The sequence below is a fragment of the Mus caroli genome, unplaced genomic scaffold, assembly GCF_978045245.1.
Source record: "Mus caroli unplaced genomic scaffold, Mus_caroli_1 scaffold_20, whole genome shotgun sequence".
Taxonomy (NCBI): domain Eukaryota; kingdom Metazoa; phylum Chordata; class Mammalia; order Rodentia; family Muridae; genus Mus; species Mus caroli.
In genome coordinates this window covers 54,841,721-54,855,015 of record NW_028227275.1, presented here as the reverse complement: position 1 = coordinate 54,855,015, position 13,295 = coordinate 54,841,721, and the positions used below count along the sequence as shown (strand labels likewise).

Genomic DNA, 13,295 nt, shown 5'->3' with positions numbered 1-13,295 from the left:
ACCTCTAGCTTCAGGTATTTGAGCTGAGCCTAAGGCAGGAGGATCATTTGAGGTGAGGACTTTCAGGCCAGGTTGGGCAGCACAGAGAAGGCTACTCTGAACCAGGAGAGCTTTAAGAGCAGAGGTACGTGCAGTATCACTGCTGCTCAGGGCTCACTACCTTCGCCAAAGGTGAATGGCAGCTGCCCAGTCTGGCAACCCATGTTATGGGCCAGCGTTTGATTATCCCGATGCCAAACAGGTCAAGGTGAGAAGGAACAGAACTCAGACGAGTGACAGGAGGGAGGACAGGGCACAGCCTCTGTTTATTGAGTGGTAGGCACAGGAGAGGTAGCCGGCTCCAGTGTGGAAGCAGAGGTGGCAGGTCATGCCAGGGCACTGTGGGCATCTGGTATCCTGGGGCCTTGTTTCCATTTTAGGGGGATGGCACAAGCTCACTACAATAGGAGCAGCAAGGAGCTGGCCAGAGGAGAGAAGCAGCCACAGTCTCCTGGCATCCTGGGCAAGAAGCAGCAGACGTACTTGGCACAGGGGCCAGGGATCAGGGGAGCTGGGGCCTGGGTATTCTAAAGGGAGTAAAAGCAGATCACGTCTGTGGTGTAGAATAGAGGCTGTGGTGGTGACTACCAGGTCCTGGCACCTGGGAGAAGAGCAGAGGAGTGGTCCTCGTCTGGCCGGCCCCTCCCCAGCCTGGCTCACGTCCGATGGCACCATACCAACTGCCAGAGCCCAGGCTGCCGGACATGCTGCGGGCAGAGAAGCAAGGTGAGTCCCAGGCAGTGCCCAGGGCCACATTCTTGAGATGGGAGAGGCCGAGAAACAGAGAGCCCTAGGTCAAAGGGCAAACTGCTTTTGTGGGCAGGGGTGGGCACTGGGAACTCAGAGGGGTTTCACTCAGAACAGATTGGTTCCCATTGCCTCGTGGAGGCAGGCTGGATCTCGAGGCACTTCAGGCAGGGTGGAGGCGCCTACCTGGTGCTCTCACTCCGGCTATGCTCCCAGGAACAGCCCTCATCCTCACAATGGCCAGCCCGGTCAAAGAAGTAGGATCGGGAGCCAAAAACCTGCCCATTGAGGATTCGGCTGGTGCTCTGTAAGGTATGGGGAAAGAAGTCGGTACTATGGATATTTTCTTCTGCTGCTGTAACTGTCCCAGGACCCCAGACCAGAATTCCCCGGGTCCAGCCCTCTACACTGGACCAAGAGGTGGTTGGGGGGGGGGTCCCTACCAGATCCTGTGGGGGCCGGTGTACCCGGAAGAAGCCCACCAGCAATGTGGTGGGCAGCAATTCCCAGACGAAGAGGATGAGACCAAACACCAGGTAGCCTTTGTTCCCCAGGTCATTCACCAGGTCTGCCTGGGGAAAAGCAGGGGCTGAGGGCATTCTGCCACCACAGAGGCTGCTGGCAGGGCCCTGGCCAGCTGGAGGCTAGATACTATAGTTACCAAAGAAGGGACAAACAGGACCAATGCCTACCTGGTCAGATACGTTGTACCAGTCGTAATCGAAGGCATCTAGCCGGCTCCGAGGGGCCAAGGCCAGAGCTGCCAGGTTGTAACAGGCCCGGCTGGCATAGAGCAGGACCATGGCACCCCCTATAGCAGCTGCCTGACACACGCTGGTCCCCTGGCAAAAATGACAATAGAGGATCTTCATGGAGAGGAGGGCTCCTATCTTCCTTTACATCCTAAAGAACTCTGTCCAAGGAGCCCCAAGGGTACTACCTCAAGGTTGGTAGCCCTACCTTGGCCTCTAAGTAGATGCTGGTGGAAGGGGCTCGACGGGCCACGAGGCAGAGGCAGGCGGCAAGCGAGAGGGCACAGATGACGAAGAGAGAGTCGCTTACCAGGACACGTACCAGCAGAAGGACCCAGGGCTGTGCCTGGCGCTGGCGAGACAGCACTGCACACAGTACATTCACCAGCAAAAAGAGCAGTGAAGCACCCACGAAGGCCCCTCGGACAGCCAGCCTGCAGCCCACAGCAAAGTCAGTCCCAGAGCACGGATCCCCTCGGCCCTCACCAGCAACCCTGACTCCTCAGGAGACCCCAGGGTCAGTTAGAACTCAGATGGCCACATCTAAACTCTGCTCATCTAGTTCTGCAGATGGGGAAACTGAGCGGGTGAGTAAGAGCTACAGCATCATAGGAGCACCGGGCCAAACATCTGTTCCTGAGTGGGCCTCATTCCAGCTGTGTGACCTTGAGCATGGTGCTTTGTCTAACTGGGCCTCAGTTATCCTCTCAAATGAGGATAGGAATAGCACCTCAGGTGAGATGTGCCAAGATGCTTGTGAAATATCTTTATAAACTAGAAGGCACTGTGTAAGGACAGGGGTGTTGCAGCCAAGGTCACTAAAAGTGCAGCAAGACTTCATGCATTCCATGGGTTGGAGCCTCCATCTTTCTCCACCACAGGTGATGTTGATGGTGTCTCTCCCCTGACACTATCATAGATGTCTGTATCAGACGCTTCAGGTTTCTCAAGGTCTCTCACAAATACTTCTGAGGTTCCTCTTGTCTCAACCCTGCTAGGTGGGCTTCCTCCCTGCCACTGACCCATTGACATCTCCAGTACTTACAAGCCTCGGCTCATCTCTGGCCGACGCTTCGCCTTGGCCTTGAACACCACCTGGGAGCAGAGATACCCCATCACTCCTTTGGACCCTTGGGATTGCCCTCCTACTCCCACCACACCGGTTCCCGTGGTTACCTGCGCAAAGTAGAGGTTCATAAGCGTCAGTGTGAAGAACTGCAGGCAGACAGGGCAGCAATAGAGAAGCCAAAAAGGCAAGGGCCCCAGGCGGTTGGCCCTGGGAGTATCTCGGAAGTAGAAGGAGAAGAGTGTGGTACGCAAGGCTGCCCAGAGCAGACAGAGCGCCAGGAATACTGTCTGATAGCTGAGGCGCTTGTGCCCATACAGAAGCACCAGCCAGAGCTGGGCATAGACAGAGAAGAAGAGCAGAGCGTATAGGGCAGTGTAGGCAGCGGTCAGCCCCAGGGTCACTGTAGGCGGCAGTGCAGGTACCAGCCCAGCTGCAGGCACCAGACCAGACAGGTTACTCTCCATGTCAAGGAGGGAGGCCTGAAACCCGGAGACAGAGATAGAGGGCTGGCCAGAAGCCAGGGAAATAAATACGGAGGGGTGGGTCCTGCAATAAGTGGTGAGACCTGGGAACTCTGGAAAAAAGAAGTTGAGGTTGTCAGGCCTTTCCTCCTCAGCAGAGTCGGGCGTGGGGGTGGGGGTGGGGGTGGGCACGGGTAACCTGGGCCCTGGGCCCTATACCCGTTACTCTGGAGTGTATAAAGTAGTCTTTCCTACCCAGGGCAAAGGAAATGGGGGTTGGGGGTGCCCTCCCTGGGCCAGCCCGAGCCAAGATGCGAGGATGCAGTGGCACAGAGGCCTTGGTTGCTCGTGTCCGGCTGGCAGGAGGGGGAGAGCCGGCCGATGCCCGTCAGCTTAGGACAGCGGCCGCTGCGGGGGCGCCCAACGCCCCGCTCTCCCCCTCCCCAAGCTTGGTTCCTCTTTCCCCTCCAATAATCCGGATTGGGAGGCTTCTTCCTCTGTCCTCAAGATTCCAGACGTGTTCCCCCACCGCGTCCACCCTCAGCCCCGGTGAATAAGAGGAAGTCGATGTCAGGTTCTCAGGCCGCTGCGGGGTAAGCGGGATCCGGTCGCCGGGACACCGGGCTCCAGCTCCCCGGCTCCCTCTGCTCCGCCCCACTCCTGCGCCTGCGCGGGCGTCCGTTCGCTACGTAAACTGCGTAGCGACCGGCAGGGACTCCGAAGCCATGCGCCGCGCCCGGCGTGCATCTCTTCGAGAATCGGCGCAAGGTGCGCTGCGGGCGGGTGTCCCGGGTTACGGATGGCGGCGGGCGGGCGGCCGAGAGTAGAGCAGGCCGCACACAGCAAGCACCTGGGCTACCAGTGCCATGGACCGCCAGCTCTTAATGTTTGAGGACTACCATTTCCCACGCTTAGATTCCCAAACCCACATCGCGTTCGGCGTGCCCATATGGGGGCGGCAACGACTTCCCCGCACAGGGTCACTGAAGGAAACTTCCGCCCACAACCAAGATGGTACCCGGACCCCGCCCCCTAGCTTCTGTCTGCAGGCCCCGCGCTCCGGCCTGGGGCAGCGTACGCACACCTATCTTGGCAGCAGAGCCCCTTGGAGCCCCACGGCTCGCCTTCCTGGGCGCCCCTGTCCTTTCTTCCGCACCCGGGCGGCCATCCTGCCGGAAAGGAGCTCCCGAAATGGCGCGGGGGGTTGTCCCCAAGACGGGCAGTGCAAGGCCTCCACGATCGGGAAGAAGGAGCTGGTCTTCCCATCCCGGTCACTCGGTCCAGAGGGAGCAATAACCATCGCAACGACCATTGCATCCGACGGCCGAGCTTCAGTGAACGGCTCTATAAGTAATCACTAAGCTGTTTACAGAGTTTTCACCAGCTCCCCAGGGAGGTGTCATTAGCCCCATTTTACAGGAGGGAATTCGGGCCCAGAAGGGCTGGAGGACTTATCAGCCGAAGCAGGCCTCCAGGATCCAAATGGGAACCCCAAAGCAGCCCTCGCTGGCTCCTGCACACGCCCTAGGCTTGAGGAAGTCCGATCCCGGAATCCGGAGCCTGGGGAGCGACGCGGGAGGAAGGCGGTGGAGACCAGCAGGTCGGCGCAGGGGTGGGACCTGGCTTGGGGTGGCCCCGCCTCCGGGCCGACCCGGGATTTACTTCGAGAACTGATTGGGTCAGATCTGTGACAGTTCTCGTCGCCCAGGAAACTAGGGCCGGGCGCCCTTAGAACTGGAGGGAGGAGGCAGGCCCGGGTCAGGGGCCTCGAGATCGGGCTTGGGGTGAGACCTATTCCCGGTCCTAACGGGCAGGGGGAGCGCACTAGTGTCTGGACAGAACTCTGAAGAGAGATTTAATATTTCGGCGACAGCCAGGCAGACTGAGCAGACAAATGAGGGGTTGGGAAGATTTGGGGAGTTGAGCTACCTTGGTGAGAGAGGGAGACAGGAGTACCTCTCCTCTGCTTCTCATAAACACTGTTTGCCTAGCTGTGTAGTGAGTACTTCTTCCCTTGTCTCTACAGCCCAGAGTATGTTCCAGATCCCAGAGTTTGAGCCGAGTGAGCAGGAAGACGCTAGTGCTACAGATAGGGGCCTGGGCCCTAGCCTCACTGAGGACCAGCCAGGTCCCTACCTGGCCCCAGGTCTCCTGGGGAGCATCGTTCATCAGCAGGGACGGGCAGCCACCAACAGTCATCATGGAGGTAGGTTCCTCGCTACCATTATCTGCCTGTCCCATGCCCCCTGACTCTCAGTTGCCCCTTACATTGCTGTTGCAGCCATACTTCCTAAAGATTCTTGGGAAGCCCCAGATAGCTCCTTTCATCAGATTGCTTCTTCTACAAACCATCACTGGACTAATTCACAGAGATATATGGTATGCCCTTAATGATTAAGCTGATTCACTGAATGCTGAAAACAGACCCCCTTATTATGTCCCCAAGATCAGGGGGAGGTAAGCAGAGCCCCAAAGAAGTGACTTTTATTTATTTATTTATTTATTTATTTATTTATTGTATGTGAGTACACTGTAGCTGTCTTCAGAAAAGGGCACTGAATCCCATTACAGATGTTTGTGAGCCACCATGTGGTTGCTGGGAATTGAACTCAGTACCTCTGGAAGAGCAGTCAGTGCTCTTAACCACTGAGCCATCTCTCCAGCCCAAGAAGTGGCCAGTAGGTTGGTTCTTTCTTTCTTTCTTTCTTTCTTTCTTTCTTTAAAATGATTATTTTTTGGTTTTTCGAGACAAGGTTTCTCTGTGTAACTCTGGCTATCCTGGAACTCACTCCTACAGAAAAACCAAAAAATAAATAATAATAAAAACTAATAAAAAAAAGGAAGAAGAAAGCTGAAGGTTAAAAGAAGGGGTGGGGGAAGGGGACTGGAAAAATGGCTCAGTGCATTTACTACCAGGCTGGCCTTGAGCTCAGAAATCCTCATGTCTCTGCCTCCCAAGTGCTGGGATTAAAGGCATGCACCACTGCCGCCTGGCTCAGTAGGTTCTTTCTTACTCTATGGCTCACCTTCAGCCCGACTATTCTTGCCCAGATGGGTCAGGCAGGTGACCCTAAGTGACAAACTGAAGCTGGAAAGTGTGAGTGAGTGGCGAGATGGAAGAAGAGGCGCTGGAGATACTGGTTATACTCCCCACTTCCCATTGCTGACCCTGTACAGCCACAGAAATCTGAGCTCAACCAGGTTTGTCACTGGCTCCATAGAACTTAACTTATCCCTACCCCCTCATGTATCCCTGGACTGTCTCAAACTATACAGCTGAGACTAGCCTTGAACTCCTGATCCTCCAGCCTCTGCCTACCAAGTACTAGGATCACAGATCACCATGCCTGGCATTCCACTTTCTTTTTTAAATTATGTGTATATGTATGCCCGTGTAAAATGCACATGTGCAAGTACAGGCTTGGAGTCCAGAAGAGGGTGTTGGATCCCCTAAAGCTGGAGTTACAGGGGGCTGGTGAGATGGCTCAGTGGGTAAGAGCACCCAACTGCTCTTCCAAAGGTCTGGAGTTCAAATCCCAGCAACCACATGGTGACTCACAACCCCACTCAGCTGCAGCAGCTTGTTCAGGAAGGCAGGCGGCTGGTGCACATCCACAGGTGGGGCCTGGCTGGGGTCCCGCACTGCTTCGTCACAGTACTCCAGTCTGCAGAGTGAAGGGCCCGGCCTTGTCCAGACAACCCCAGGCTAGAATCCCCCTCTTTAGAGCTGTCCCAGCAACATGGGACTGAGGAACCTGGCTTCCGTCTTGTGGTTGAGGGGTGAGCTGGTCTAGCCCCCAAAAGAGGAGCTGCCTTGAGTATTACATCTACTCCAAGGGGGTACTTCAACAGGAAGGAGGTGACAATTGGCTGGCATCATGCTAGGACAAAGTGACAGGGTCTGGGATGAGAGACTGGAAGGAAAGGTGGGGATACTCATAGGAGGAAGGACAAGCCTGAGGCTTGAGTGGGGGAGGGACACTGACAGGCTTTGCAAGCAGCTTTAGGGAGCACAGTAGAAGCAGGGCCTGCTGCTGGTGGGAGCAGAGGTGCACCCCAGCTCCATGAAGGAGAGCTGCTGTGAATGAAGGCGACCAGGACAAACAGCCATGGGGAGGGAAGGTAGCTGAACGAGTGTCCTCTTTGCTTCCCCCCATCCCATGCTAGGCAGAGACAGACACTCCCTGGGCCAGTGTGTGGGGTGTGTGTGTGTGTGCGTGTGTGGCAGGTGGTGATGGGATTCATAAACATTTGATTTACTTTTCAGTGGTCTCAAATGCAGAACTGGGTATGGTAGTATATGCCTATAATCTTAGCACCAAGCACAGATGAGTTTGGGGATGGCTTAGACTACTTAGACCCTGTCTCAGCAAAGCAAAAGCAACACAAGTGAGATCTGCAAGTGTCAGACCTGCCAGGGCTATGGACCTTGTAGCCATCTCTGTGTGCACAGTCAGCTCACCCTACCTCTCCTGACTAACTGCACCAAGGTCCACTGGGCTGTGAGTGTCCCTAGGGCAGGGACTGCAGCACACAGGGACTGCACAGTAGGAAGAGAGTGGGGAGGTCATAAAATGGGAGAAGCAGCCAGTACTGGCCTCTGGGCCAGATTGCTGCAGCTGAGGAGGGCCTTTTAAGTGCAGATTGAGAGGTCAACTGCTTCTGCCTTAATTTCCTAAACTGTAAAATGGGAATAGAACTGGTCCTACTTCTCAGGGTTCTGGTAACTGCTTAGAAACTGACTGGCACCGAGGAGACATGATGGAGGCCCTAGGCCCGACCACCACCCTAGTTGTGGGTATCATTGTTGCTGTTGGGTTGGCTCATTCTCTGCAGACCTGGGGTTCCTTCAGTAGTAAGTGCAATTTATGCAGTGCCTTAAACATCCATTGCTCTTGCCTGGCAAACATGAGGTGTAGGTTAGATTCAGGATAGAGGCGACTAGAAGGAATACAGATAGACAATGGGGAGCCACTGAAAGTGGCATAGTTGGGTTTTAGAACAGGGATTTAGACATGGAGCAAATAATCCCTGTGCTTTTGTACAGCCCCTGAGCTAGGAATATTTTTGTTGTTATGTTTTGAGGTTTTAAGATCCAGGGCCTCCAGCTTACTAGGCAGGGACTCTCTCACTGAACCACATCTCCAGCCTTTGTCACATTTGGTGAGACAGAGTCTCACTGTGCTGCCCAGGATGACCTCAAATTCCTGGGCTTAAGCAACCATCTGGCCTCAGACACCCAACTAGCAAGTAGCTGGGACTACCAGTTTGTACCAACTTCAGGAAATAGTTCTGCTTTATTTTGAGACAGAGTTTCTCTGTGTAGCTCTGGCTTTTCAGGAACTAGCTCTGCTAGCCTCGAACTCTCGCCTCTTACCCCCAGGGGCTTGGACTAAGGGCATGCATGTGCTACCACGCCTAGCTGGGAACAGTTTTATCTATTGAAGTGGCAAAGTGACAAAATCCTGGGAACAAAGTATTTTATTATAACAGGTAAGAAACTGTGTGAAAATCACATTTCAGTGTTACTGAGTGAAGCAGTGGTGGGCACAAAGGTGTTTTCTGGGACATTTTGTCTCTGAATCCAGGTACCAGCAAGCTGCGCTGTTGTTATAGAGGCTCTGACAGAATGTTTGGCCAGAGCAGGGCCAGGTAAGGCCCCAGGCTAGACTCTAAAATGCCTTTCCTCAAGGCTATTGCACAGGTCTGGGCAGGCCATTGTGGAGAAGAGGCAGACAGAGTGGCTTGCCCTGCCTGCGGGCAGAGCCTCACTGTACTTGGAAGTGTCTGGGAAACACTGGTTTTGTTTTTATTACTCTCCTCCCTGGTCACCACAGTTTTTTGTTTTTTTTTTTTTTGTTTGTTTGTTTGTTTCTTTGTTTGTTTAACGAATTATTTTGTGTGTGTAAAGACACTTATGGAGATCAGAGGATACTTTTTAGGAGTTAATTTGGTTCTCTCCTGTTCTCTCGTTGGTCTTAGGAATTGAGGGCTTGGTGGCAGGCACCTTTCCATGCTCTGTCATCCCCTAGGCACTCCCACCGATTTTAGAGGAGTATGCTAGGATTCTTGCACTGTGGATTTGCTGGTTCAGCCACACCCACTTACCCAGAAGCCCTGTGGGTAAGGAGCTAAAGGTGCCTATCAACCAGTTTCTTCCTGTTTCCCCCACCCTGGAGGGACTGAGGCAGGCCTAGGCCTCACCTTTCCCACCCTCTTTGTCCTAGTAGTTCACAGAATCTCCAGGTTCTTTCCCGTAATTTTTAAAATTCTATTAAGGGGCTGGAGATGCAGCTCAGACTGTGGAATATCTGCCTAAGTGTGCGTGCAGCCTCAGCACCACATGAGCTGCCGTGGGGGAAGGAGCAGGAGGGCCAGAAGTTTAAATTTAAGATCAGCATTTCTGCCACCTGAGCCCCTTTCTCGTCAGCCAGCACAAACGCTCTGACACAGATGGATGGCATTCTGCCGCTGAGGTGCTTGGCGTTACTGTGTGTCTTTAGTTCAGTTCTCCATGGCACAGCATGGCTCTTGGCATGGCTGACATTAGTCAGGGCGGGAGAACATGACTCCTCCTAGTTGGACCACCAAGGTGGTTTGTGGTACTGCTGAAGGGGGCTGGGACATGAACAGAACACAGACCCCAGAGTCAGACTGGTGTGTACCAGTCTTTGTCACTGTTTGCCCTCGTTTGACTTCCTGTAAAAAGAGGAGCTGCATCCATAGGAGTTAAGAACTAAATGAACAGATCCAAAGGGATCGTCCAGCCTGGCCTGGTCAGCATTCTGACTGGTTGGTTGGTTTGTAAGGTGCTGGGACGGAACCTTGAGCATGTTAAGCAAGGATTTTTATTTCTTTTGTGTTTTGAGACTGTCTCTATGTAACTCTGGCCGTCCTGGAACTCACTTTGGACCAGGCTGGCCTTGAACTCAAGAGATCCAAAGGCCTCTGCCTCCAGAGTGCTTGGATTAAAGCCGTGTGCTACCATGCCCGGTGCTAAAGAAGGATTTTAACGTAGCTTAGGAAAGCAGATTTGTTCGGGAAGGGGTGCGGTTGCCACATGTCCAGGTGCTAGTGGGGGTTCTTCCTCCCTTTCCATGGATTCCAAGGCCCCACTCAGCTCATCTGGCTGTACTGAACGCTCCTCCACCGGCTGAGCAATCTCAACAGCCCTTGTTTTGCTTCTTCATGAAGGAGGAGAGGCTGAGCTCAAACCAAGGCCACCTGGAAGACATTCGCCTTGCCACCACCAGTTCAGCACACAAACGCCTTGATTCCAGGGCTCAGGTTCATTACTCGGTGCAGATGGGCTGCACCAACACAAGGCAGGCATGTTCCTTTCGGTGTCAAACTTCTATGTAAGATGGGAGAACTCCGCATCTGCCATACAGGAGCCAAGAAACCAATGGATGCTCAAAGGACAGGGTGGAGTGGTGACTATGAGACAGGCTGACCTTGTGCTACAGACAAAGACTGAGGTGACAAGGAACTGGGGAAATGGGCCCAAGATCACAAAAGGGAACCCACCCAGCTACTGAGTGGCCCTAGTGAAAGCACTCTGTAGGTGAGCAATGCTATTCTGTTCTGGCCAGATGTTTGCAGCAGACCTGGGCCAGGTCTTTCATAAGGGTTCCCTCCTATCTCTGCTTTTTGTCCCGTGTCTGCAGCTGGGATCCTACAGCTGAGCTGCAGAGTCTTGACAGCTGACCTTTGAGAGAGGGAAGCAAATTTATCAACCCCTGAACATGAGGGTGATTTTACCTCCTCCCAAGCCTGCAGATACCTGGGTGTGGGCAGCAGGCTGTGCTTAGCTCTGGACTCTGCCCCTAGGAGTGGTTCTGGGTCTTCACTGGTCTGGACAGAGGGGTACAGGTGGCAGAAGTCAGGATGGCACACAATACCCAGACCAGAGGAGATCACCCACAATGCTCTTGCTGCTCACAGGACACGTCTACACACCGATGCGACCTTCACACAGGTGAGGTGCGTTAGTATGTAGGCAAGGTGAGATTGTCCCTTCATGAAGAGAATGTAAAAGTGAAGGGTGGCTGGGCAAGGCAAGAGCTGCACAGCCTGACAAGCTCTGAGTTCCAGACCCAGGGACTTCTGGCCTCAGGCCTTTAACAACCATGTTAACCTGAGGAAACGTGACCTCTCTGACCACCTGTGTAGCTATTGTGTGCATGTGTCTTCGTAGGCCAGTGTCCCCGATCCCACACCACACATTTTTGTGTGAGGCAAAAGACAAGTTCTCCTGTAGTCTAGGCTGACCTTAAACCTCTCTCGACCTCACCAGTTCTGGGATTATAAATATAAACCGCTACGCCCAGCTCAAGCCACCATGCTGTGTCTGCTGAACCAGGTGGTGAGGATACTTTAGCACATACTCCAGTCTCAGAAAAATAAAACGGATGAGTGATAACAGTTCTTGACACTGTCTCCCAAGAAAGGCGCAATGGGACGCAGAGCATTGTTTTCCAAGACCCCTGCAAAGACACAGCAAGACACCTCTCTATGTAAGGGTTGCTATGAGACCATGTGATAGTTATAGCTTATGTCCGCATTTTATGAAAGGCACAGTGAACTCCTTTTTGTACACTAAAGACTTCATTACTAGCACTGTACTAGGATTTGTGGAAGTAACTGATTTCTCACAAAAGCCCTCTGAGTTCTCTGCATTCACAAAGGAGGGACTAAGGCTGTGGAACAGATAATAACAGGCCAGAGAGTCACACCTCTTCCACTCCCTGACCTCTGCAGGCGCTGGGGCTATGGAGACTCGGAGTCGCCACAGTTCGTACCCAGCGGGGACCGAGGAGGATGAAGGGATGGAGGAGGAGCTTAGCCCTTTTCGAGGACGCTCGCGTTCCGCTCCCCCCAATCTCTGGGCAGCGCAGCGCTACGGCCGTGAGCTCCGAAGGATGAGCGATGAGTTTGAGGGTTCCTTCAAGGTGAGCGCCAGCGTTAGGTGCGATGGGACCTGAACCCTCAGCCGCTACCCCTCCTTTGATCTAGGGCATGTCGGGATTTCTAGTTTCAGAGCCACCAATTTTCCCTTTCGTGTTGTAGAGCATGCTGGGACTTGCAGTTCTAATCTGTCCTCTCTCAGTGTCCAGTGATTTGCTGGGATTTCCTCCCTCTTCCTTCTTTGTCCAAGACCCCGTCCCCAGTCCCGGTTTATGCCTTCACCTGTAATCGAGAGCTCTTACAGCCGGACCGCTATGAGAACCGAAATCTGTAGTACAGACCAACTTCACGCCAAAGTTTCTGAACTGCCAGGTTCATAGAGTACGAGGCTTGCTGGCATCTGAGCCTCTCCCCAACTTCTTATGCTACTTTAAATTATTGAGTTCTGCCCCATCCTCTAAACACTAGATCTCTGGCTGTGCAGTTTCATTTAGGATCCCGGCACACGCATCATCCCGTGTCTCTGACCGCCCAGTGCAGAGCAAGCTGGTGGTGGGGACCTGATTCGGGATGCCAGAATGAGGCTCACTCTTTCCTCCTCCTTCCCTGAAGGGACTTCCTCGCCCAAAGAGCGCAGGCACTGCAGCACAGATGCGACAAAGCACCAGCTGGACGCGCATTATCCAGTCCTGGTGGGATCGAAACTTGGGCAAAGGAGGCTCCACCCCCTCCCAGTGATCTTCTGCTCCACATTCCCGGAACTCTACCCGCTCCCGTCGCCCGCCATATTGGGTGTGGGCGGAAGTCTTTCGAGGCCTTAGGAAAAAAAAGAGGATCGCTGTGTCCCTTTAACAGGGAGAAGAGCTGACGTACAGCTCGAGTCCCTTCCGGTGCGTGCAATAGTCACGGAGGGGTGGCTCCTGTTTGGAGTTTCAAAGTTTTCCACACACCCCACCCCCTAAGCCTCCGGAAGTGGCTGTTTTCCCTCTCCGGTTCTGGACTGCCCTCGGGCGCCTGTGCTAAGTTGGGGGTCTGGGTGCTGTCCTGTCATAACTGGGGACCTGAGGTCGCGAGAAACGTGCTTTATAATAAAGCCTGCGCATGTGCCGCCACGCCTCTATCCTTCGTTTGGAGTTCCGCAATCCGGATCTTTATCGCTGATAGTTTTAAGAGAGACTCCTTTTACCGGAGGAAGAACCAAGCTCTAAGGACTGAGAGGAAGAAGAGGCAACCCGCGGAGTCGGGCTGCTTGGCTTGGGTGGGGAAGAGGAGTGTGGCTAGACCCTTGGGACAGCCAGGCCCTTATCTCTAATATGGTAA

General features: G+C 53.8%; 2 protein-coding genes across 12 annotated transcripts; one reads left to right on the top strand and one right to left on the bottom strand.

The window, feature by feature from the left end:
- Positions 1–278: 278 nt before the first annotated feature.
- Positions 279–3,745, bottom strand: Gpr137 (G protein-coupled receptor 137). 3 transcript variants are annotated; one of them, XM_021151667.3, is made up of 7 exons: positions 2,715–3,745; positions 2,584–2,633; positions 1,747–1,972; positions 1,479–1,628; positions 1,230–1,358; positions 973–1,091; positions 279–746 (listed from the first exon to the last, which is right to left on the bottom strand). In XM_021151667.3, the coding sequence occupies exons 1-7, from the start codon at positions 3,069–3,071 to the stop codon at positions 587–589; spliced, it is 1,191 nt and encodes a 396-aa protein (XP_021007326.1). In that variant the 5' UTR covers positions 3,072–3,745; the 3' UTR covers positions 279–586. The 3 variants fall into 3 exon arrangements, with proteins under 3 accessions (XP_021007326.1, XP_085690020.1, XP_085690021.1); XM_085833894.1 differs by having other exon boundaries at positions 2,584–3,181; positions 3,324–3,685; XM_085833895.1 differs by having other exon boundaries at positions 2,584–3,086; positions 3,324–3,685.
- A 795-nt stretch (positions 3,746–4,540) lies between these two features.
- Bad (BCL2 associated agonist of cell death) lies at positions 4,541–13,082 on the top strand. 9 transcript variants are annotated; one of them, XR_015046146.1, is made up of 5 exons: positions 4,541–4,668; positions 5,095–5,274; positions 10,899–11,046; positions 11,829–12,019; positions 12,588–13,082. XR_015046146.1 is itself a non-coding variant. In XM_021151671.2 (4 exons), exons 1-4 carry the CDS (start codon positions 4,551–4,553, stop codon positions 12,711–12,713), a joined length of 615 nt encoding a protein of 204 aa, XP_021007330.1. In that variant the 5' UTR covers positions 4,541–4,550; the 3' UTR covers positions 12,714–13,082. The 9 variants fall into 9 exon arrangements, 8 of the variants coding, with proteins under 8 accessions (XP_021007330.1, XP_021007331.1, XP_021007332.1 ...); XM_021151671.2 differs by lacking the exon at positions 10,899–11,046; XM_021151672.3 differs by lacking the exons at positions 4,541–4,668; positions 10,899–11,046 and adding an exon at positions 4,775–4,852.
- Positions 13,083–13,295: the final 213 nt, after the last annotated feature.

Excerpts from the sequence above, each read along its gene's own strand:
- Bad (XM_021151671.2), top strand. The coding sequence starts at position 4,551 with ATGGGAACCCCAAAGCAGCCCTCGCTGGCTCCTGCACACGCCCTAGGC. Across the intron at positions 5,275-11,828 it reads CACCAACAGTCATCATGGAG|GCGCTGGGGCTATGGAGACT; the intron begins GTAGGTTCCTCG and ends TGACCTCTGCAG. Across the intron at positions 12,020-12,587 it reads AGTTTGAGGGTTCCTTCAAG|GGACTTCCTCGCCCAAAGAG; the intron begins GTGAGCGCCAGC and ends CCTTCCCTGAAG.
- Gpr137 (XM_085833894.1), bottom strand. The coding sequence starts at position 3,071 with ATGGAGAGTAACCTGTCTGGTCTGGTGCCTGCAGCTGGGCTGGTACCT. Across the intron at positions 1,092-1,229 it reads ACCGGCCCCCACAGGATCTG|AGCACCAGCCGAATCCTCAA; the intron begins GTAGGGACCCCC and ends CATACCTTACAG. Across the intron at positions 747-972 it reads AGCCGGAGTGAGAGCACCAG|CATGTCCGGCAGCCTGGGCT; the intron begins GTAGGCGCCTCC and ends CTCTGCCCGCAG.